Source organism: Phodopus roborovskii, unplaced genomic scaffold, assembly GCF_943737965.1.
Source record: "Phodopus roborovskii unplaced genomic scaffold, PHOROB, whole genome shotgun sequence".
Taxonomy (NCBI): domain Eukaryota; kingdom Metazoa; phylum Chordata; class Mammalia; order Rodentia; family Cricetidae; genus Phodopus; species Phodopus roborovskii.
Genome location: NW_026126424.1, coordinates 8,910,708 through 8,937,119, shown reverse-complemented (window position 1 = coordinate 8,937,119; position 26,412 = coordinate 8,910,708). Strand labels below are relative to the sequence as shown.

Sequence of the window (26,412 nt, the reverse complement as noted above, 5' to 3'; positions counted from 1 at the left end):
CCCATCCATGCGTCTATCCACCCATCCATTCATCTGTCCACCCATCTATTCATCTATCCACCCATCCATTCATCTGTCCACCCATCCATTCATCTATCTATCCATCCATTCATCTGTCTACCCATCCATACATCCACCCACCCATCCATTCATGCACCACCCATCCATGCATCTGTCCACCCCACATGTTAATAGCAACTCTAAGAAACTTGATGTTGAACTTTATAGAGTTCAGTAAATAAAAAATGATAAGGCTAGAAATAACAGGACCTCATTGATTAAGAGTCTGTTTGTCTACATTAACTCTGGCTTTATTCTGTGGGTAACGAAGAAGCACCAAAAACAATGGGGTTTTGTTTTGGTTTGGATTCTGCAATTTTTAATTGAAAAAATAGTTATATCATTTCCCATCTCCTCTTCCCTCCAGCTCCTCCCATGAATCCCTAAGTCTCTCTCTCTCTCTGTTAAATCTATAACCTCTTTTTCTTTGTTATACACACACACACACACACACACACACACACACACACACTGCTCACACTGCTGATCACTTGCTACTAGATAAAAAATGAAGGGATTCATTCCTGGGGAAGATGAATTCTCCCACTCCCAAGCAGTCATTAGTTGCTTGTACTCCTTCGTCTAATGATGGAGTCCTGTGAGAATTCCCCCCTTCCATGTTAGGGTGTCTATCGATGTTGCCATTGTTTAGGTCTTATTTAGTTTTGATTAAGAGTGTAGCACCGGTAAATACATGGAGTCAGCCAGCTCTCAAGAGAAGGATAGATCAGGAGGGGGTTGAAATCTGAGCTAAAAATACAGATCTATACATCCATCCTGAATATCAAGATCTAGCAGGACCTCTGAGAGTAACAGCATCTCCTAGAGACAGTGTGTTGAGTAAGAAGATGGAGGACAAGACCAGGTTGCAGAAACACATAGAGACAGCTGACCTGAACAAGGAGGAGCGAACGGGCCCCCAGACTGATAGCTGGGAAGCCAGCATGGGACTGACTCAGACCCCCTGAACATGGGTCTCAGCTAGAAGGATCGAGCAGTCTAAGGGACCTCAGACAGTGGAACCAGGTGCAAATAAGGACCTTGCGAACACATCCCCCATGGAGGGATACTGCCTTAATCTAGAGACAGGAGAGAACCCCTAGTCCCTACTTCACAGGACCTGTCAGATCTACATGACCCCACCTGGATGGCATTGCCCCACATGTGGAATTGGGGTGAGGGGATGGGAGGGGAGAGTGGTCAGGGTGCATGTGAGGGGGCAGAGATGGAAAAAGGGAGGGAGGGAAGGAAGAAGGGAGGGAGAGAGTACTGGGATGGACATGTAAAATAAAAATTAAAAAAAAAGATGGAGGCTTGACCCCCCCAGCAGTAAGCACAGCATTGGGAAACTAGCTAAAGATCTTGGGTAGGCATTATCTGCAATCTTTCTAGGTCAGCAGGGCTGCTGTTCACATCTGCTTGGCTATCACACAATTGTGCCCCAATTCATATGTGATTATAGAAGCTGTTGATTGATTTGAAGATTAATTTTTTCTTGCATGTTCTAATTTCTCTAGAATGCTCTACTTTTTCTAGTATATTTTATGTTATTTTTTGAGACAGGATCACGCTAAGACGCCCAAGCTGGTTTGAAGTTCAGTGTGTAACCCAGGCTGGTCTTGAACTCATCATCCTCTTGGCTCAGCCTCTCTAGTGCTAGGATTGTAGACATGTACCAATCATACCTGGATGAAACACACTCTTCTTTCGCTTTTGTAACAATGCAAATACAAGATAATTTTTTTTGTACTTAATCCAAGGCTGTGCACAGAGGCAAGTCACCACTAAGCTACATCCCACCCCATCCCAGAGAGGTTCTTTTCCCTTGATGACTGTGCTGTTTTCTAGCTTAGAAAAAGAGTAAGAGAATTCTTTCCTCAATTCTTCAGTGAACTATTTAGTACCTAGAGCTCACAGTCTGAGACAGAACAAGCACATCCTGATAGGTCCACGGGAAGTTTCCACAATCAGTTCACCACCAGCTAGAGAAATAAATTCCAAATCCTTCCCTCCCTCCCACTCTGGGTCATAATAGAAGATGAGTTACTAGGCACTCAGTGTCCTTCAAGATATACTCCAAAGACGTAAAAGTTAGTTCCTCATCTTTCCCACAATACTGTTGTTTCTCTAGTAGTCTTTAAAAAAATATTCTAGCTGAACATAGTGTCACACCCCTATAATCCCAGTACTCAGAAGGCTGAGACTGGAGGATCTTAAGTTTGAGAGAGGGTTGGGTTATACAGCAAGACCCTGTATTTAAAAACAAAGTCTAAAAAAGCAGCTCAATTAACCAAGACATCCATTCTCCTTAACTGCTTCCAACATCTCCCTGTGCATCTAATGTGATGGATCCAATCACTCTGCATGAGTAGTGTCTGGCCCATCTTTTCTTTCATCTTGGACCTCGCTCCCACACATGCTTGTCCTACCTTCCTTCAGTTACTCCCCTCTACAAAAGCTGATTGTGTTTTTCCCATAACTACGATGTTGTAATGGGGCCTGGGGATGTAACACAACAGAATGCTTGCCACACACGCACAAAACACAGGCTTCAGTCCTCAGCATCACATGACACACAGTATGGGGGAACAGCCCTGGAATCGAAACACTTGGGAAGCTGAAGTTTGAGGGCCAGAAATTCAAGGTCACATTCAAGTTTGAGGCTAGCCTTGTGTCATGAGTGACTATTCTCTGTAGCAGGCTTTCTTGCACTGCCAGCCCCCAAATCATGACATGGAGATGTATTATTAGTTATGAATGCTCAGCCTTATTTTATGTGTGTCCTACTAGCTCTTATAACTTAATTTAACCTGTCTCTCTTATATATATTTTGTCTCAGGGCTTTTTACCTTTCTTTCATTTTGTATGTCCTACTTTCCCTTTTCCTCTTTGATTGCCTGGCTGATACCTGGCTGTCTGGCCCTGGGTGTCTCTCTCCACCTTACCTAGATTTCTATGCCTACTTATTCTCTGCACCCACCAGTCCCACGTATTTATCCCTCTCCTGCCTAGCTATTGACTGGTCATCTTTTTATTAGATCGATCAGGTGTCTTTGGCAGGCAAAGTAAAACAAATGCAATGCATCTTTATATAGTTAAAGCAATATTCTGCAACATAAACAAATGCTACATATCTTCACATGGTTAAAGTAATATTCCACAACAATTCTCTGACCCAAGCAACCACCATTTTGAGGGGTTTGGCTGTGTCCCTCTTGCAAAATGTTATCCCATCTGGGCTGGCTGATGGTTTACACACACACACACACACACACACACACACACACACACACACACACACACGGGGAGGGGCACAAGACTCTTTCTGAGTATTAAGCTCTTCCCCCCACCACTTGGCATCACTGCACATGGCCTGTGGGGGAGAGGAACTAAACTGTATAAAGACCAGGAAAGACTACACAGACCTCCATCTGTGTGTATTGCAGAAGCCTCGCTTCTGTTGGATAAGGCTTTCCAGATACAGCCAATTGGAAGAGAAGTGCCCATAACCCTGTAAGCAATCCTTCCCCTAGGCCAGTGGTTCTCAACCATCCTAATGCTGCAACCCTCTAATATAGTTCCTCATGTTGTGATGATCTTCCCCCAACCTTAAAATTACTTTTGTTACTACTTTATAACTGTAATTTTGCTACTGTTCTGAATGGTAATGTGTTTCTGGAGACAGAGTTTTGTCAAAGAGACTGCAACCCACAGGTTGAGAACCACTGCCCTAGACTTGTTAAGAAAGGCCTATAAATTCATTGGTTCCCTCAGAGTGAAATTTGGTGGGACCTAAAGTTTGTTCGTCTTTGGAACATTGGGAGAATGGAGTAGACCTTTATTTTACCTCTCCCTTGGGATAGGGATTTTAGCAACACCTTGGAAATGGGACTCTTAAAAAAAAAAAGTCAAGAAATATTTGTAATTGGTGCCTGTTGCCTTTATTACACTCCAACTGCATGGCAGGAGTCAGTGAATCCTTCGGTGATGTGATTCCCAACTCTCTATTGCTCCTGCTGTGTCCTCAGTGGCCCCTACAAGCAGAACCTCTGCTTTGGTTGTGACAAACGCCTGCCCTCTAGGCTCTTAGCAGTCCTGGAGATTAGTACTCCAGGTTATTTAGAAAGCTTACAGTGATCCTCATCCACCCTGTCGGGAGCCTGACCTGTTTCAGCCTCCAATAAAGTATTTCTACTAGAAAGCCTACAGGTCGTCTCTTTTAATCTCCCTCTCTGTAGCATACCTCCACCTCATGTTTCATGCTCACACTTACCGAAACTTTTTATGCTTGAACGGGGTCCGGGTTTGCCTGCCTCTGCAATAGTGTCAGTGCTTTTTACAATTATATTTCATTTACTTATTTTGTATGTGTGCACTTGTGTGCCACGGTATGCACTGAGAAGTTAAAGGACAACTTGCAGGAATCAGTTCCCCCTTTCCAGCATGCAGGGCCTGGGAGACTCAGATCATCATCCTTGGAGACAGAACCATATGGCTGGTCCATTGTGAACTTCTTGAGTTGAAGAACTCTGTAATATTCACCTTTCTTCTTGGAGCCTAGTTTAGTTTGTAATAAGCCCTTAATTGATGCTTATTGACGTCAAATGTTTTAAAAACTAATACTTATATGAATAAACTTTCTCATTCAGTTACTTTGGTAGTGGACACATGCAGAGAGAATATAGCTAAGTACTATGATTACAAAGAGATTTTTGTCTCATCGTCCAGCTCCACCAATTCAAACAGTTGGCGATGGCTGGGAGACTCTGTCCAGGCTTGGCAGGGTGGTTGCAATATGCTAGCCCTCTGTGCTGTATTGGTGCCTTGCATTTATACTTACTTAAAATAAGTATCCAATAGTCATGTCCTATTTATTAAGTACTCAAAGTGTAATTGTGAAGATCTCACCAAGAGCGCACCTGTGAACCAGTGTCTCCATTCAAAGACTGGTACTGGGAATGGCATATTAAAACTGGAAGAGGTCATTTCTGCTAGTCGCTGCTATGCTACTGCAGAATTCTTAAAATGTACGTTTACTTTTATGATGGTCTGAACGTTAGCCTGGGCAGTCCTGTTAGTACAAGACTATATCTGTGTGTGCGCGTGTGTGTGTTTGATTTGTGTGAGCACGCTATGGATGCATGTGAGTGTGTGCAGTACAAATGGATGCCAGAGGTCAACACCAGGTTCCTTTCTTGGTCTCTCTCTATTTCATTTCTTGAAACATCTACTTTCACTGAACCTGGAGCTCACCTGGGAGTTGCAAGGATTCTCTGGTCTCCACCTAGCCAGCACCGGGATCACATGTGCATATCATCACACCAGGCATTTCACATGGGTGCTGGGGATCCAAACACAAGTCTTTGTGCTTGGTTGGCAAGCACTTTACAAAAGGAACCTCCCTCCCCCAATATTTTATATGCTGAAAGATGAATTTGTAATTGCATTATCTTTGAAATTCTTGGTTAAAAATAAAAATATTACTCTCTAGCATATTCTACATATACTAACTTTTGGTAAGTAAAAAAATTAGGTACACTGAGTTTAAAGGGTAATATAAAACTTTATCTCAACATCTGGATTAACTCTTTCCTTAAAGGAGCAACTTATGGTATCGCCAAAAAGGAGTTAAAAAACTGCAATCCACGGACATTCCTTTGGAAGATTACTCCCTTTTCACGTGGTCTAACTGAGGTTCCTTTCTTTATCATTTTATCTGAAACTCTATAGATGCAGCACAACTCTGCACATGAGTCACAGGATAGCTATTCCCAGTTTGTAGCCAGTTCTCCAGAGAAGCAAAGGAAAAAAGAAACAATTGCCTTTTAAGGAAACTATGCCTGTTCCTAGTGATAAGCCTATTTTCATTTCTAGTTGAGCTTAGTCTCAATCACCAAAGAAAGAAAAACTTTGGATAATACATCACCTTCTAAATGAGCCACTCCTCGAAACACATCTGCAGATCTGTTTAAAGTGTCTCTATACCATAAACTATCATATATAAACAGACAGTAGAAATACACACACCCAGGCTCATGTGAAATGTTAGGCTCAGGGATTTTGCAAACATTAAGACATCTAAGTGCAGTTTGGAATTATAGTTTGGATATTTTGTTGAAGACATTCACTTCCAAAAGTTAAAAAAAGAACATCCACTATCGAGGAATTTTGTACAGCACGGACGGGATTTATATTACAAAGGATTTATATAAGCCATTGAATGAGCCAAGCCTGTCTGTAGATCGTGATCCCAGCCATTCTGAAGATTAATGTCTGAGAGAAGTACATTCAAGGTCTGCTTGACCTACGGAGTGAGTTTGAGGTCGCCTTAGACTATTTAGTGAAAACTTGTCTCAAAATACAAAGCAAACCGTGAGTGGAGGATGCAGCTCAATGGCATGCGTGAGGGCCTGATCATGCATGGTTGCATGTGTGCAAAATAAAAAAAAAAGTATTGACTATCTACTCATGTGTGGAAAACTAATACTTCTCAGTCTCTTAATTTCTGCTATTCATGTTTTATTCTCCCTACATTAAAGCAAAAGGTTTCTACAGGTTAACTATCTATCAGAATGGACTATAGAAATGACCCCCAACACAGTGAGATACCTTCTTTACTAGTACCACAGAATCCAAGCACACCATCCACTTAATGTAAAACTTAATTTGGTTTTGACTAAATAGTCCCTATTTCTCTGATCCAAGCAGCAGAGTAACCACTGAAAAATTCATGGATTCAAACAATAAGTTCTCTTTTATTAAGGTGAAGAACTTCGATACTATGCTTAGTCAGGAAATTACAGGATTGTTAAAGTCTCTGAATCCGAAGGGCTTTTTGTTATTAAAGCTGTTGATTTTTAATAAAATGCTGTAGCGTTAAAACAGTGATATGTAAGAGAGCAAAACACTCATTACAAAAACATGTTTTCTTTCTCTGAAACCTCAACATCAAACACATGGCCCAGCTATTCCATTTCAAGGCACACAACTAAACTAAGTTCATGCCAATTTACAAGAGTAAATGTATTCTCATAACCTTGTTCACAAGAACAAACACCTGGGGCAAACCAGGAGCCCATCAAGAGGATGGTAAGCTAACTGAAGACTATTTTGTGAGTGGATGATATACATCAACACCAGCTGTATACAGGTAATGCAAACGAGCTGGAGCTACGGCTATATGGACAAATCCTAGTACTATGTCTTCAGGAAAAAAGGCAAGATCTACAGAGACCACAAGCAACATGAAACACTTTTGGTGAAGCTAAAACAACTAGATTAGGACTTCATTGTACCGCATAAATCTTCAACAACATTATGTAAGAAGAAAGGCAAGCAATATCGAGCAAAACCCAGGGCCATCTAACCTCAAGTGAGAAAGGCAGGGTGGTACAAGGGGGTGGGGCAGTTATGGTAGACACCGACCACTGCCTGAGTTGATTATGAGACTGAGTTAGCATGTGTTCAGGATAGTATTAAAATATCAAGAAAGATGCAACAAACCAGGGATCATCATTATTTAACTCTGTGCTCTGTTGTCTAAAGTAAAATAATGAGACTACTAACAAGAATAATTTAGACAAGTTAACAAGTCCAGATTGTGATGGCTTGAAAGAAGACGGCCCCCATAGGGAGTGGCACCATTAGGAGTTGTGGCTTTGCTAGAGTAGGGGTGGCCTTTTGGGGGAAGTGTGCCGTGTCTGCCTGCACACTGCCATAAAGATAACGGATTAAACTTCTGAAACTGTAAGTCATCTCCAATTAAATGCTTTCCTTTATAAGAGTTGCTGTGGTCATGGTGTTTCTTCACAGCAATAGAAATCCGAAGTAAGACACAGATCTATCACTCAAATGCCTTTAAGAAAACTTTAAGATGCTGAAACTATTTCTTCATTTTTCTGTTCCTTGTATAAATTAATACAAAAATCTGTTTATCATGTAAAGAATATTTCCAAATATCAAGTCTCATACTCTGCTGTTTATGCCTCACCTTCGTGTCCTTCAGCGATGGTTTCTACCACAGCATTTTGGCTATTGAACAGCTCCTCTGCTCTTCTCCACAGATGACTCAAATTTTATTTTATTTAAAGTTACCTTCATTTTCCTCTTCTCGTAACTGTTCTTCTTACATGGTTCAGTAAGTGCAGCACCCACCCCTTAGTCACCCAGGAAACGTCTCAGCATGACTGTCCTCTCTGCTCCTCATCCTGCTGTCCATCCCCAATGTCCTTCTGCTTCATCTGTGACTCTTCCTTTTAGTACGAGGACAGACCCTACCCTTAGCCCTGCTGGACTAACCTAGAGTCTTTGGATTGTCCACAATGAGTGTTTAAATGTCTTTTTCCAAGTTCTGCTTCTCAGCCCATCCCTACATCACCATCATCATCTGTCTTCAGTATGCATCAGACAATGCCACACCTCTGCTTAGAATCTTTTAATGACCTTGGAGAAAGGGTTCTTAATGACTAAGACAAGGCATTTGAGAGGAAGAGATGATGGCTTTTAAGACTTGGTTCTTCAGGAGTTCAGAGTTAATGAAGGCAGTTCTAAAAGCCAGTACTCTGAACCTATCCATGGCAGTGGGGTAGTAGCAAGACTGCCATCATGGTCCTCTTCACAAAGGGATTTCTTCCTTTTCCGCCGTAATTTCTTCATGCAAATGATGGAAAATGAGTAGAGACTTGCATGCTGTCCAAGGGACATGCCAGTGGTGAGTTACACACGTACACAGAAAAACTAGACTACTTCAGAGAGACTATTTCTGAGCTTCTTAGACAAATTCAATGTTTTTTTAAATATTTATTTTATCTTATCTGCATATGTGAGTGTCTACCTGCATGTATGTGCATCACATGCATGCTTGGTGCCTAGGAGGCCAGAAGAGAGCATCAGATCCCTTGTAACTGAAGTCACAGTGAAACCATGCTGGTTCTGGGAATAAAACCCAAGTCCTCTGCAAGAGCAGCAAGCTCTCTTAGCCACTGAAGCATTTCTCAACCCCCAATCCAAATTTTTATTAAAAAAAAAAAAAAAAAAAAAAAAAAAAGCTCACTCTAGCCCCAGAACTGAAACTTCTCTGAAAAGGGAGACCCTTCCATGGCCCCTGACATCCACTAGCTCCACCATACTTCTGCCCACACCTTGGATGGTGTTGTCCCCAAGGTTTGGAATATCTCTGTCCAATTTAGCCATCAGGGTCTTGTTTGAATTATAACTCTTTACTGATGCTACGAAGCTCAATTAATTTCTTCTTGATTTGTGCTTTAGAATATATTTTATATTATTCTCCTTGTCATCTTGTATAATGGTTGCATCTCTCCTGCAGATGTTTACATTTTAAAGAACAAGGGCCTATGTTACTCATTCCACGGATAGCCCAGCACTTTACAGAACAAGTCAATGAGTTATAGAATGAAAACAAACACCAGAAGCTGAAGCCACAAGCCAGAGACCAGGAATCTGTGGCCTGGGGCTGATTTATTGGAAACTCTCCCAGTGGTTATGGATCCAACCTGGGAAATAACATGAAAGGAGTATTCTTATGACTAAGCCAAAGCTAGAAACAAAAGTCATGACCATGCATTTTATGAAATATTGTACTTACTCAAGATCCCGGAGAATGTTTTAAATTGCTCGAGTTTACTCTATGAAATGGTAGTGAGCTTACTCAGCTAAATCCTTTCCTAACAGACCTGAACTACCCGCTGGCTTCTGTCACTTTATACCACTGATATTATCTTATTAAATGCAGTATTTGACATCTATTGGCTGGGCTAGCAGAGTTTAATGGTAGATGTATTCCATTTGACAGACAAAATAGAGGAGAAAGGTTGGTGTTCTAGAGAAGAATTATCTGAAGGGCAGTTCTGGGGAGGATTGGCTTACTCCACTTCCCACCAAAGGCCCAATGTAAACCATCGAGCAGAAGTTACAAACATGAAGATTACACCTAATATAAAAGGGACTTGTTTTTTCTGTGTCCTGGTACCCAACATCTATTTCATGATAAGAATTGTCTTGAAAAAGTGATTTCTTAGTTCTGTGTGATTAGCTGTTAGTGATGTTGTTAAAAAAAGAAAAAAAAAAGGCTTCCATTTAGGAGCAGATTACATGAAAAGATCTCAAAGACCTCTCCCTTTCAAAGCCTAAGTTGTTTTGAGACAAGGTTCTCTGTCGCTGGAGCTAGCTAGCTTCAAACTCCTTACACAGCTGAAGTTAGACTTAACCCCCTGACCCTCCACCTCCTAAAAGCTGGGGATTGTAGGTGTGTCTCACCACACTTGGCTCTTCAAAGTTCACGTTTTAATGCTTTCCATGTTTTTTCCCAATTATTATTCCATTATTGCCATTCTGCAACCAGTCTTATTTTACACCTAGGCTTAACCATGTCTGATGTCTAAAACTGTTAATTCATGTCTGCACCCAAAGGGCAATTGTTCTATTAAGTCTGTGTGTCCCTTGTGATCCATCTAGATCCATTCTAGAAGAAGAAAATAGTCTTTGGATAAAATGAGACTTGAAAAGAAAGTAATGTTTATTTCATAGTGCATCTCAGCTACTACAACTAATGATCTCCAAAGCCCTAAATACTAGTATCTCATAACTCCTTCGACCATGGCAAGATGGCAAGACCTTCATGTACAGTTTTGCTTTTGTTCTGTACAGAGATTTCAGGCAAACTGTACAGAAAGTATTGAGATTTCTTATGTTATCATGGGAAGATGCTACAAAACTTTTATGCATATGCTAATAAAATGCCAATAAAAGAAAGGATGAACAGAAAGGCATCAGAAAGCAAAGTGGTGTTTGCACTGGATTCCTTAGAGAGGAAGATGTGGAAGAGAAAACAGTCAAATTAATCTCAGACACATCTGGAGATGTGCTTCTGACCCAACCATTCCCATAAGCAAGACATCGGTGTGGTCCCTGTGCAGGCCACACCCAGTTTCCATGGTAATGAGCTCAGAGAGAGAATGAAATGATCTGAGTTCACAGATAACACACGTGTTAACCTTGAATCAAAATTTGGAGGAGGCGCTTTGTCTGTTTTCATTGTTTTGCTATTTTCACTTCATCCATACTTTATTCAGACTGGCATCAAGCAGGGTAAATGCAAAGGTGGAAAACAGTTAGGAAACCCCAGAACAGACTTCTTGATAGTCGCTGAGGGTATTTTATGTACAAGAAGTCATCAAATAAGAGATACGAATCTTGACAAGTAAGGCATGGGCACCTCTAGAAAGGGAACACTTGTTCTACAATGTTTAACTTTCTTACAGATATACACTGTGTGATAGGCACAGCCCCCTAGCCCTACCTCATCTCCCACCTATGCTTTCTCACCTCTCCCCCATTCCTGTTAGTCCCCTGGATAATTAATTATACTTTCATTTCGATTAATATATGCATATATGACTTCATGTGACTATGTAAAGTCTAGGAACTACACATGAGAGAAAGCATCTCTGTCTTTCCAAGAAAGGCTTAACTGATTAACATGATTATTCTGTTGCATTCATTTCTTGTAAAAAACAAAACAAAGAAAACATGTCTGCGAAAGTGTCCGTGTGTCTGTGCATATTTTCCTTATCCACTACTCCTGTGGTGGACAACTAGGGTGATCCCATAACTTCTAAGATACTTACATTTACTGAGAGAAGGATCCATTAAAACAAGTTGGCTTGAACTAAACTTTAAGGACAATAGTAAAGAGTATTATCAAAGACAAAAAATGATTGTTCAGGTGCTAGGTGTGTTCCTTAACCTAGCTTAAAATGGACTGTTGGTCTGAGTCGTGTATACATTTATATCATGTGCATACATGCATGTACTTATCCCCCCACATGCTAAGATTTAAGTTCCTTGCCAAATGCCTATCTATGGTAGTTGCCTAAAATCACCTTAAGTCAAAAGTCCTCCAAAGTTACTCCTTGACTTGGAGAATAACATTCCAGTTTTCTTTCCTTTTCCCATCAACTGATAGAAAATGTCAATGCTGTGTATATATCCAAGTTATCCTTCCCATAAATGCAAACACACAATGGAAGAAGGAATTTCTGGACATGAAGAATAGAAGACTGTGACACAGAACAAATGGAACCATTCAGTACTACAGTCTTTTGGATATGCACGGAGGCGTGTTACCAAGAGTAAAAAGCAAATGCCGGGAGAGACAGGAAAGCAAACCTGAGAGAGCTCACTTGTGTGCCCCACACAGTTCTCCCTGACATTGTCTTCTCAAGAGGACTCAAGTCAAAAGAAAAGTCCGAGATTGCCATGTTAGGGTGTGGCAGAGGTGCGGCAGTCCCTCTGAGCAGTGCCCAGGATACAGCGAGAATGGGAACCAGCATTCTGAAAATGGAAAAGTAAATATGGAGGCAAAAATGGAATTACGTTCACACCCCTCTGTCTTCAAAAATGGAGGAGGGGATCGGGAATATTCTATACTGTCAGTGATGAGTTAGTACCACTGCGTAATTGCCATGCTGTCCCTGTTGTCATTATTTTAGTGTATAGCGAGGCACCATGGCCTGTAATCCTAGCATGTGATGGCAGGATCACAAGTATGTGGTCACACAGAGTAAAACTCTGTCCCCAAAACTTCATAAATAATACTGAGAATAGTTCAGAGAACCTTTGGTATATGAGTTCCAACTTCTGTTGTGAGTCAGAGAAAAGATCCAGTCTGTGACCTATGAATCACACAGCCGACAAAAGCAAGATCACAATGCCCCGAGGCCACCCGAGGCCACCCGAGGCCACCAATGCAGTTCTCCTTTCCTCCACGTGCAAGTCTGGCAGCCTTTCCCAAGCATTGGTAGCAATGGGCATGACCAGAAATCCACCCTGCATCTGCCACAACCGTGTGGACATACATATAAGAAGAAACATTCAAAAATCCTCTCCACAGTGCTGACTCTAGCAATGCAGACACTAAGATTCAAAGCACACACACCTTTCACAACCCCTATCAACCCTGTCCCCCATGACTCTCAAGCTGTCCTTAGACAAGATCTGGGAGCAGGTATCTTCACATCCCACAGACAAACCCGTTCCCACCGTCCCCAAACATAACTTTTGTGGGTCCAAATCTTAGGCATGCTTGCAAAACTTCTCAACTCAACTAACACCATGGCAATAGGGCAGATGTCCACACCTCAATCCATGCCTAGCCCTAGGCAGTTACAACCCTGAAAGGATTCTCTCTCTCTCTCTCTCTCTCTCTCTCTCTCTCTCTCTCTGCTATATTAGGTGCCTTCAGGCTGTTTATAATCGTGGATGTTCCTTCTTTCTGTATCATGGGTGTTACACATGAGGCTGGCACAATACTCCAGCATGGATGGTCCTAGGCAGGTGGCCTTTGGGCCAAGCTGCTAGGCATGTCTAGGACCATCTTCTAGCAGTCAAACAGTGCACCTGAATGTTGGCTGTCCCTTCCCTCAATGCTTTTAGACTCCTTAGTTTCCCTTGTGTGGCAGAGGACCTGGCTTCATTTCATCAGAGAAAGGGGGTCAGGTGTAGGAAACTGTTAAGACATTTTAACAGGGTCTGGTGATGAGCACCTGTAACCCCAAGTTTAGAAGGCCGAGGTCAGAGATTACAAAGTCAAGGCCAGGCTGGGCTGAAGTCAGAAACCCTGTCTCAAACAAACAAAAGACTTTAAGTGTGATCCTGTTGCCATGAAATGAAACTTAAAAGGACACTGCCCTGCCATGTGAAGCACCAGGAAAGATGTTGCCAAAAGCTTACCACTATGGTATCTCTGGCTGGTAGGATGTTCATTTCATTTTTACCCTTTTCTGTACAGTTTGGATTAGTTTTACAATGACAAAGATTATTACAATCTAAAACTGAAAGGCATTTTCAAGCCTATTTTAAACATCAAAAAAGATCCCTTTGCTAGGGAGAGACGCTTTGATTTAAAAGACCACACCTGAGACATAGAAACTAAAGGCTCCCAGTGGCTCTCCTCTCTCTTTTGACACTTGGCGTGCACACAGGTCACTCTTGCAAATTCCTTTCAAGTAAGTTTAAAGAGCTAAGACAGCGGTGAGCGGGATCTAATACCTTTTTTTCTTTTTCTTCCCTGCACATTAGAGTGCTTCACAGACTTGAACAGCTAGGTCACCTGTCTTTCAGCAAGTTTTTAAAATTAAACTGTTTAGTTACATTTATTTGTTTGTTTATTTGTTTGTTTGTTTTTATGTGTGTGGCTGTCTGCTCTCCATGGAGCATATGTGGAAGTCAGAAGACAACTCGTGGGAGTCAATTTTCTCCCTTTACTGTGTAGGTTCCCAGCGATAAAATTCAGGTCCCTCCAGCTTCGCCATAAGTTTCTTTCTTTCTTTTTTTTTTTTTAAATCCATAATAAAGGAAATGAATGTGAGATAATCTGAATCCTTTGTCTCTTTGGGACTTGTAGCAGAAGGATGAGAAAAATATTAGCTGCAAGTAAGCCTTGACCCAGAATGTAAATAAAAAACTTAGATTTATGAAAATATCAGCTATGCTTACATACATGGATTGCAAACAATTTTAAGAAAAAGACCTAATTTGTGTGTGATGGAGCACTATCTCATTCTTTAGAAAATTGATAAAGAAATTATTTTAAAATAATTTGTTTCAAATGCATTTATTATCTCAAGTGTTTGTTTAAAAATAAAAGCAATGGGACACACTGAATTCAATAGTAATTCTTGGCACTATAACTTTAATCATTTGAAAAGTAAAACCTAGTGGAAGTTCATTAGGTTGGTAGCCCTTGAGAACTTTTGTTTTACCTTTTAAAATACATAGGTACTTCCCAGAAATTATGACTTGAGGAAATGCACATAGTATTTCCATATAGGTAAAGAATTAAACTTGCTTTAAGAAGTCTTTAAGTTAGGAAAAGTGCTGCTATTCATGGGCATTGCTTTTCATCTATTATCTTCTTGATCTAAAAATAGACTCTAGCTAGAATGAACAATAAAACTATCTATTCCACCCTTCATTCTATAAATAGAGCAGCTAAGGGCCAGTTCATCTCAGTGACCTCCTTTCCTTAACATCAAAGTCAAACTAGACACAGGTCTCCTGAATCACTGTTCAGCCAAAGTGCATATCCTCAAACCTCGTGGATTTATATGACAGTGCCATATAAGATCAAATAAAAGCAAGAACATACAAAATACATTTGCAACTTCTTTAATTACCCTTTAAGTCAATTTCTCATAAGACAGTGCAAAATTAAACCTCAGTACCATTACTTTGGCCCAGCAAGATGGGCCAGTGGGTAAAGTCACAACACCAAGCCTGACCACCTAGTTCAAGGCCCAGAAACCAAAAAGTAGAAGGAAAGAATTAACTCCTGTCAGTTATCTTTTGATCTTTACACTCTCACAATGGTACATGCACATACACATATACAAACCCCACATACACACATGCACACACACACACACACACACACGCGCGCACGCACACACACACACACGCACACACACACGTAAATAGCTGTCACTCTCACACTAAGATTAAAAGACATACTGATTCATTCGTTAATTTATTCCACATTCGAGCAATATGTGTAGACTGCCATAAGTTTCCAGCCATGCATACACGAGGCTTGTATTGATCATTCATGCCAATTAGAAGACACGGTCCTCACTTTTAAAGAAAAGGCTGACAATAGACGTGTGGAAATGCAGATCCTTAACCAGCAGCACTAATGAAGATCTCTAACATTTCTGTGTAGAATTTTAGGAAAGAGTGCCGAGTCCTGAAACCCTATGATAGTTGGAGCCCAAATGAAAATTCCATTTTGGCAGTGAGGATGCCCCTATCGTCCCTGCGTCCTCCCTCTCCCCGCCCTCCACCTTTTGCTCTGGTTCCACAGTGTCATCCTCAGATCCCACTTAACTTTGGCGCAGAATACGATGATCTCCTCTCTCTCTCTCTCTCTCTCTCTCTCTCTCTCTCTCTCTCTCTCTCTCTCTCTCTCTCTCTCCTCTCTCCACAAACTGATGGTAAGGCCCTGTCACTGAAGACAACATCTACATAACTCACTGAATACAGAGAAGTTGAGCCAGAGCCTACCTGAGCCTTCACCCCTACTGACTAGTGTTCATGGTACTGGAAGGTATTCTGCACACTACCCAAGGAGGAAGGTAAACACCAACCTGGCTACAAGTCCTGGGACCTACAATGGTGCAATGGTGGCACAAAGCTTTTGGGAGTAACCAACCACTAACTGACTGGAATTAAGACCCATTCTAGGATATGGAACCCATGCCTGACACTTCCCAGGGGGACAAGAATCTAAGATTAGAAAGGCCATAGACTTAGGGGAAACCAAATGCTATTATTTATTGTTCTGCTAAAGGAACATAGCAATAAAATGACTCCTAGCAACATTCTGTAATACCCACCGATAAGTGTCTTGATCATCTGTCATCAGGGAAGGCTACTCCTACAGTAGATAGGAACAAATACAAAGACTCACAACTGGAATGAAACATTGAGAGACTTCGAAACCCCCAGTCCTAAACGAGATGTCTCCATCAAATCCCTTCCTTCGGGGCTCAGGGAACCCTGAGGAAGAGGAGGCAGAAAGCTTATTAGAGCCAGTGGGGAAGGAAAACACCAAGAAAATGATGCCTTCTCCACACAACAGGACTGACATAAGCATAAAATCATAGAGACTGGGGCAGCATGCACAGGGCCTGTGCAGGTCTGAGCCAGATGGGCCCCAAGGCTGAGAGGGAAGTGGACACTAGCTTCCATCCTAGCCCAGATAGCTCCAATTGATAACTGCCCGCAAGGGAAAATTAATTGTCTCTACCAACATGTCACTGAATCACAAGCTACACCTGGGCAGGCCCCATGCCCAACAGTAAGTGGCCAACACAGAATGAGCTCAACAGTATTTTTGGAGGGTTTTTTATTTTATAATATTTTGTCAGGGATTTTTTTTCCTTACAAATCATTTGTTTATATTCTGTGGTTTCCAATTTTGTTTTTATGTGTTTCTGTATGTGTGACTGTGTATCTACACACACACACACACACACACACGGCTCTTTTTGTTTGCTTGTTTGTTTGTTTTGCCCTATTTGGGTTTGTTTGCTTTCATTTTATCTTATCTTATTACTATTATTAATATTAATTGATGTGTCTTTATTTTCTTATGAGAGAGAGAAGGAAAAGGTATGGATTTGGGCAGCTAGGAAGGTATGGAGGAGGGGAATCATTCTCAGAATACATTGTCTGAAAGAAAATCTATTTTCAATTTAAAAGGAAAGAATAATCCATGTATGTAAACAGCGAAGTGTGACATATTTTAAATGTTGATTGGAAAAAAGATAACAATGAACCCCATATCATGTGTATAGTAAAATAAGCTAAAAAAGAAAACAGAAATGTTCAAGTGTTTTCTGAGTTAAAAAGAAAAATCAACGCAATGAGTAACATAAAAGCACTTGAATGCCTAAACTCCACTGACCAATGCAGATACACACTCAGTTCTGAACACGCTAGGGAAGTGGTGGTGATTTGCAAATTGCTTTTAGTTTTAGTGGAAAGGTTAAATGACAAAACAATTCAGGGACTGGAGGGGCTGTTCAGTGTTAAGAGTAGACACTGTTCGTCCAGAGGCTCTGTTCTCAGTGCTCATGAAACATGGCTCACAACCACCTGGGACTCCAGCTCCAGGGCATCCAATACCCCCTTCTGGCCTTCATGGGCACTTGCACTCACATGCACATAAACACACAGACACACGGACGGACAGACAGACAGACAGACACACACACACACACACACACAAACACACACACAAAGCTATGTTATAAACAAAGCAAATCTTAAAAACAAATTGAAACAATACCCACAACATTTTAATGGAAGTGTGATAAACAATGTAATTTGTGAAAACGCAAAATTGGAGAAGGTAGAATTAAAGGGTAAGCTTTTTTTTTTATTTCCTGTCTTGCAAAACAACTTCTTATCAGATTAACATAACCATTTATAAATATAGGATGCCCTTTGTAAGTCTTGTTAAATACCTATGGTTATCTAGGCTTGGTGGCATGTGCCTTAGTCCCAGGACTCAGGAAGCAGAAGCAGGCAGATCTCAGAGTTCAATGCCAGCCTGGTCTACACAGCAAGTTCCAGAACAGGCAGGACTATACAGGGAAGCCTTATCTCAAAAAAAAACAACAAATAAACAAACCTATGGCAGCTATATTAAATAAAAATAAGAACCAAAAAATCAAAACATATTACTTGACCACAAAGGAAGGCAATAAGAGAAGAAACAAGGAAAGAAGAACAGAAAGAAAAAAAGAAAGAAAGAAAGAAAGAAAGAAAGAAAGAAAGAAAGAAAGAAAGAGGGAGGCAGGGAGAGAGGGAGGGAGGATTACAAAACATCCAGAAAGTCAAATAAAAATAACAGTACTAAGTTCTTGCTTCCCAATAACTGCTTTTAATAAAAGCAGATTAAATCTCTTGGAGCTAGTGTGAATGAAGAGTTTTCAAAAATTCAGGACATAGCCACTTATAAGACACTCATTTCATCAGAAAGTGAAAGCTGAGGAAAAATAGTTCACACAGCTAGAAACCCCAAATGAGCAAGAGCAGTTATGCTAACGTCAGATAAACTAGACCTTATCAAACCTGAAAAGATCACAGGTATGAACTCAGCAAAGGACTTTGTGTGTGTGTGTGTGTGTGTGTGTGTGTGTGTGTGTGTGTGTGTGTGTGTGTGAGAGAGAGAGAGAGAGAGAGAGAGAGATACCAAACCTATATATACAATTACACATTTCTCATCACTACTTGTGGAATGTTCTCTGGAATAGAACACACATTAAGCCAAAAAAAAAAAAAAATCTAAACAAATACAAAGGCTAAAATCATATCTAGTATCTTATCCTGGTTACAATGACATACAGAAATAAATGGAAACTAGAAAACATGAACTTGAACAATTAATAGATTAATGAAGAAGTTAGAAAGAAAAAAATTTGAATCCTTAAGACAAAACAGGGAGAAAAATATACGAATTTGTAGAACCAGTAAATGGGTTCTAAGAAAGTTTATGCTAATAAATTCCTACATAAAAAATAAGTATAATTGAGCTGGATAGTGGTGCCCCATGCCTTTAATTCCAGCACTCCAGAGGCAGAGGCAGGTGGATCTCTGTGACTTGAAGCATGGTATCTTCTTATTGTCAAACTCTAGAGGGCAAGAAAGAGCACTGGCAATAATAGTCTATGATATTTGGAGGTCAATGGAACTTCACTTGCCAACAGTTCCATTCATTCCTGGCACTGGGCATTTTTAAAACAAAATTATTTTCCACCTTTTATTGAAAACAGATTGTTTTCACATACACTATATCTTTATTACAATTGCCCTTCCCTCTACTCCTCCCAGATCCTTCCCAACTCCCTCCCATCCGGGGATCCACTCCTTTTCTGTCTCTCATTAGAAGAACAGGTTTCTAAAGAGATAACAAAACATAATGAAATATAATAATATAAAACAAAAACCATCACATAGAAATTGGACAAGCAAACCAACAGAAGGAAAAGAGCCCTAAGAGAAGACACAAGAATCATAGCCCTGCCTGGTCACACATCCAGGAATCCGGTAATTACATCAACTGAAAGCTGTAATATTTACACAGAGGACTTGGTGCAGACTCCTTAGGCCCTACACTTGTTCCTTTAGTCTCTGAGTTCTTAAGAGCTTTGCACGCTTGATCTAGACGGCCTTGTTCTCCTGGTGTCCTCCATCCCCTCTGGCTCTCGAACTCTTTTGCTTCCTTTTTCATAGCATTTCCTGAGTTCCGAGGGGGGTTTGTTGGAGACTCCCCTTTTAGAGTTGTGGCACTGGGAGTTTCATTTGTTGTCCTGTCTGTCTCATAGGAACACCGTTGCTTCGTCATAGGGTAACTCCATTAAGCTCTCCATGTATGTGCATGTATATATTTTAGGAAGCGTCTACAGAACAGGGTTTCCACATAATTTTTTTGAAATGTCTTTAGTGTTAGCTCTTCCTCCCTGTATTTCCTAGTGTACTATAATGGTGATTTCTGGACAAGACAGAGCAGTTGTATGTATGAATTCACCCCATCATGGAGCCCTCATCTAGTAGCTGATAGAAACAGAAGCAAATACCCACAACTAAACACTGAGCCAAACTGGAATTCAGATGGAGAGAGGGAGGACAAGACCAGGCAGCAGAAACACATAGAGACAGCTGACCTGAACAAGGAGGAGCTAACGGGCCCCCCAGACTGATAGCTGGGAAGCCAGCATGGGACTGACTCAGACCCCCTGAACATGGTCTCAGCTAGAAGGACTGAACAGTCTAAGGGACCTCAGACAATGGAGCCAGGATGTACTCCTGGTGCACAAAAGGACCTTGCAGACACATCCCCATGGAGGGATACTGCCTTAACCTAGAGACAGGAGAGTAGGCCTAGACCTTACTCCAAATGACTTGACAGAGTTAGATGACCCCTCCTGGAAGGCATCACCCTGCATGTGGAGTGAGGGAAGATGGGAGGGGAGGGTGGGGGGGCATGAGAGGGTGGGAGAGAGGGAAAGAGGGAGGGAGAGAGGGAGAGGGAACTGGAATTGATATGTAAAATAAAAATAAATTAAAAAGAAAAAGAAAAAAGAAAAAAACAGCATGATTTTTGGTTTTAGGCAGAAACTTTAAGCTAGTCTAGAGAGGTGCTTCTTTAATGCTGTCCGATTCTTGAATTCAACATTAAACAATATTCTGAGTATTTATTAGGTATTTTAAAAAAACAATAATTGACATGATTTTTTGTTTCAAGGCAGTGTTTCTCTGGATTGCTTTGGAGCCTGTCCTGGAACTAGCTCTGTAGGCCAGGCTGGCCTCGAACTCACAGTTCTGCCTCCTGAATGCTGGGATTAAAGGCATGAGCCACCAACGCCTGGCTAATAATTGACATGCTTTTAATCATGTTTTTGTTTCCTCTTTCCTCTTCTCTCCGCCCCTTCTGTATTTCTCTAGTGGCAGTGTTTCTCCACATCCCTTCTCCTCGTCAGTACCAGTGCACTAAGCAGGCCAGCAAGCCCGCTGTATTAGTCAGTGTTCTATTGCTGCATGGAGACAATACACCAAAAACAAATTTTATAAAGGGAAGCATTTAACTGGGGGGGGGGGCTGGTGTACAGTTTCGGTCCATTATCATCATGGTGGGGCGCAGATGGCAGGCAGAAAGGCACGGTGCTGGGGCAGTAGCTGAGAGCTTTACATCCTGATCCACAGGCAGCAGGCAGGGCAAGAGGCTGGCTTCTGAAACCCCAAAGCCTGCAAACCCACCCCTAGTGACACACTTCCTTCACCAAGGCCACACCTCCTAACCCTTCTCAATGGCCCCCCTCCCTCGTGAATAAGCATTCAAGCATAGGAGCCTAAAGCGCCATTCACATTCAACTATCACACCCACTGGCAAAACAAACACTCAGGACAGATGCCCACTGTCCCATCTTGCAGGCAGTCCTAGTGTTTGGCGTGGTGTCTTTGGGGCTTCCCAACAGCCCACTTATCTTGACATCAGAAGGGGAAGTCCTCCCTGCTCACAAGGCCAGGGACTGACATAGCTTAGTCTCCTCTGGTCCTCCTCTTAATAGACCGACAAGGAATAAATGGGGAAGTGTTCACCACGGGGCGCGCCAGGCCCTAGTCAGCTCTTAGGATGCTTGGCTGGCCTTAGCTCTCTTTAGCACGGCTTATGTTTTGCTCACATATCCAAATTCCCCTTGGAATGTTAAGAAATATTGAGGCCAGGGCAAACCTTAGACTCACTCAGGGCTGGACACAGGCTACGGTATGGATTTGTTGTCGTTTTTTTTTTTTTTTTTTTTTTTTTTTAAGAAAACTTTATTTATTTTCTCATTACTTTCAAAATGTGAGCTATTTTTTTTTTTTTTTTTTTTTTTAAGATTTGTTGGCACAATAAAACTTTTTCTCTAAGCAGTTTACCACGAAACTGCCAGGGACACAGGCACATGTCCCTGAAGAAAGGTTCATAAAGTGATAACATTGACATCCTTTCGTGAGGAAATGTGAAAATGTGCACACAATGGGGCTTTCTGTCTGGATAAACTTGCTCCTGGGATGAATGCAGAATCTGCTTGGCTGAGGATCACCCTGTGAGTGGGTGTTAAAAAGCTCTGTTTCCAATTACAGACTGACCGTAGACTTACAGAATATTACTGATTGCTTGAACTTCAAGTTTTTCAGTTGCTTTTTAAAAAGCAGAATTTCAAGCATTGAGCTTGAAAGTCAATGAAAACCTTCATGGATATTCTTATTTTGAATCTTTTAAATTTTGGGTTTGTATACAATTTAGTGCACCAGGCAAATGTTAAAAATACATGCATATCTCTCATAAGTAACCAAAAATTGGTCACTAGAGAGATATTTCCTGCGGGCTAAAAACCAATTAAATTTCTGAACTTAATAATACTGAACTAAATTTTATGATACTGTTTCAGCCTGTTACTATTTCTACACAGGATTATAAAAAAAAATCTAGACTCTTAAGTATTTTATTATAAGCCAAAAGGCACTGCTTTAAATTTGATATTTTTTTTCTTTAGAAATGCTTATAGTTTTTTTTTTAACTCTAAAATGAATAACTTGTATGGATTTTGTTGAAAGTGGATTTAGAGTAACTGAGGCTGGGCTAGAACTCATGATGAAGACAACTGCACTGGTACCCCACCATTTACCTCCTAAGTGTTTCATTTGCATATTCTTTATTTACATTACTGGCTATCCTCCACTTAGCCTTTCCCCTCCCTTGCTTACTCCCTTCTACTTGGAGCTCTCAGTCATAGTAAGACAGTCTCCTTGAACTCAGTGAAAAACCTTTACTGGAGGTTCGCTCACTGAGTTGATGCAGTGTCTTAGAAAGCTCTAAGGTAAAACAAATATGATATTTAAAAAAAACTAATATAATAAACTTGAATCGATGACAAACGTGTAAAGACATAGTCACAGTTATCTGAAGCTTACAACTCGTGTAACTCATTTTACTCATTAACATATGGGGAAAAGGCAGACGGTAGGGTGTGGAGTGCCCACAAAAACACAAACGAAGCAGATATTCAAAGCTTTCATAATAGCATTTTAAAATCGACTCTAAATAAACCAGGAAATTACCCATTGTGGTATGGGGGAGTGTTGGGGAGTGAATTCAGCCTCCCACGTGCTCTTCTATTAACCGACAACCCAAGCCTCTGACAGCCTAGCTCATTAATGTGAACACCTAGGCGTTTTCATCATGATTTTAAAAGCCATCAACATATTGGCTGGATAATTTAGGAAAGATGATTTGGGCAGAGTGAAGGACCAGTGCACTTTCATACAGCCTGGCAATTGAGAGACCCGTGGAAAAAGAGCCACCACGGAACCCATAAATTTGCTTCACCGAGTTACCACACCCTAAAGTTGGTGTGTAAGAGAACTCAGAGGAAACCCACCATCCACTGTGTTTTCCAGGCTTGGCCACAGAAAAGCCTGTGCAGAATTCCAGCTGTTGGCCACCTCTGTCCCCACACTTCAGTTAGCAGGTGAGGGACTCTAAAATTCATACTACTGACATTAGTGACTATTTGAGCAAGATAGAGCTCATGAAGCGTATAGGTCCAATTTCTTCCTCGATTTTCTCCTTCCCTACCCGGGCAACATCTCCTCTTCCATGGCAACTGAGCCAGATCTAGTGACCACTGGGCCTCAGGCCAAACTGCAAGTTAGGTCAGAGCTGCAATTAGAACCCAAATCTCAGTTACTGGAGCCAACCAACCAAGTAATACTGAGTAAATCTGCCTTAGTCTCCTGAGTCACATAATATGCTTAGTACGGCATTCACATCGCATCTGCTGTTGGTTCCTGACTCTTGAAGAATCCCCACGGAGCAGGCTTCCAACCCTTTGTCATTCTGCCCTTCCAAACGGATCCTCTCTAGGCTCAAAAGAATGAAAAGAACTGGGACCTCTGAGGAACTTTCCAGATATAAACTGCTTTCATCTTCCAGGTCCTGTGCTCACACTCCATTCCTGCGCTCCTCACTAGGGGGCAGACCTCTACCACCAAAGAAAGAATTTTCTGCTAGCAGAAATCTTCAAAGAAACTTCTGTCTTCACAGGGAACATTTATAAAAGGTAAAAAGACACAGGGAGAGAATAGCTACAAAGCAAAGTGACCCATATGCTTCATAGACATCTAGATTCATTGTAAATATAAAAATGCAACGAGAAAGCAACCTCTTCTGCCTTCATAAACTGTCATGGAAATCTACAGTTTGACTAAAAGAGATTGCCTTCTTGTTTCTTAATTTTATTTTAGTTGAATGCCAATTAGAAACCAGAGCTCTCTGTTAGATGTGGGTATTGTTCTGCGCTGAAAGATATTAAATAGCAACTAGGTGCATCTGAAAGTTGGTTGTAACTGGTGCATATATAAAGGATACACTGAAAAGACTCAGCTTGTTCTGTTTATATGTCTATGCCTATACACACAGATAATACAAATATATACGTGTATGTGCTCATTTAACCACTAAAAAAGAAGAGGTTGGGGGCATGGGAGGAGTTGGAGAAAGAAAGGGGAATAGAGGGAAATAAAGTAAGTATATTTCAATAAAATAAAATTTAAAAAAATAATAAAGTATCTGTGACTCTAGCCTGAGGTCTTAGTCAGGTGAGACAGTTAACAGACTATTGTACTTAGGCTTTTGTATTTCTTTAAATCCTTAACAGGCTATTCTTTGAAACAGATCTCATGACAGTTCTTCATATCTTAACGATTACTGCCCCAAACTGGCTTTTTTTTTTTTTTTAATGCCTGTTGCACACTAAATGCCACTATCAACTGTTATTAGAGTGCAGCGGTTGTCTGGGAAGCTGAGGTCCTTTCTCCTCTGTTGCGAGTCAAGCAAAGCGATGCGAACGAACGAAAACACATCAAAGCAGTCTAAGGCTGCTAGCTGACAGACTAACCAGCCCTAATCTTCACCAGATACAGAAAACATAATTGACAGAGCATGGTGTGCATTTCTCCATAAAATTCTTAAAAAAAAAAAAAAAAAAAAAAAGGCCACATCCTAGATAGACAAATTCATCAACAGCTCAGAAAGCAAGCCATTGACCAGAAAGACCATCAACAGGTTGTTTCGTCCCTTCCTTCCCAGCGCCTAACAGATCAGAACACCTCTCTTGGTCCTACCTTTGCGACTTGCAAGGGCTGCTTCTGCTCCTTGCCTCCTTGAAGACGGAACCCCCAGGGCGCCCCTCCAGTCATGGAAATGCAGATAAAATCTCCAGTGCCCATTTTCTCCTTTCAGCTGGGCAGCATCAAGAGCTCAGGGAAGACAGGGGAGAGGTCGGGGTGCGGTGGAGGATGTGCCTGAAGCTGGGCTGCTGCAGGAGGGTGCGGGATGCAGGGCTGCCCCGCTGCTGGCTGCGGGGAAAGTGCGCGGAGGCCGAGCCTCCCCACCGCCCTCCCAGCACCTGTACCGCCCTCTCTTGCGTCACACCCTTTGCTCAGCCCACTTCAGCCCAAAAGACAGAGCCTCACACTGACAGAAAAAAAAACCCTGTTTGGGGCAAGAAGGGGTGAATGAAGAGTGGGGAGAACAGCATTGCTCTCGCTTTAACAGATTCAGTGCCAGAGCCTGAATAGAACGGAGACTTAGTGATTCTATAAATAGTAGCCAGCTTTGGGGGGGGGGGGGTCAACTTCCATGAGAAACTGGCTAAGGCATAAGCTCTCAGAACTCAATTACTAGAGAGTTAGACTCTCTCTCAAAGAAATGTGTCTATATCTACCACATTGATGAATGAAAAAGAAAGAAAAGTTTGAGTACTGATCTATCTACTGCTTGCAGATAGCAACCCTTTAAAAGCAAGGGGATAAATAAAACACAAGCATTTAAAAAAAATCTTTTCTAAATTAACATATTTTAGAGGTAGACAGAGAGGGAGGAAAGGGAGGGAGGGCACTCCACTGGAAACTATCTTCTAATAACTTTTTCCTGTTGCAAGGTTTGAGATACTTTAAATTTTGCTGGTGTTGTTTGTTGTATGCATGCATATACTGTTCTTAGGCCAAATCTATCTGCTATCCCTCCCCTCCCTTTCAATTCTCCTGCTATCCCCACCACTACCAATCCCTCCAAGTTTCTTGTGACTGAGTCCTCTTGGGCTGCTGGTATTTGAACAGGCGAAGGATGATGTACTGGAATATAGGTAGCCTTAGTGAGCATCCCTGATGAAAAACTGACTCTCCCTCTCTTAGCAGCTGTCTGCTCCAAAATGCATACAGAGA

General features: G+C 41.4%; 1 protein-coding gene across 1 annotated transcript in view; it reads right to left on the bottom strand.

The window, feature by feature from the left end:
* The window catches only part of Synpo2 (synaptopodin 2), a 142,819-nt gene extending 117,327 nt beyond the window's left edge, over positions 1 to 25,492 (bottom strand). Inside the window, exon 1 of the mRNA XM_051185563.1 lies at positions 25,312 to 25,492. Within this exon, the coding sequence (XP_051041520.1) occupies positions 25,312 to 25,416 (105 nt within the window). The 5' untranslated portion in view covers positions 25,417 to 25,492. The remainder of the gene's footprint in view (positions 1 to 25,311) is intronic.
* Positions 25,493 to 26,412: the final 920 nt, after the last annotated feature.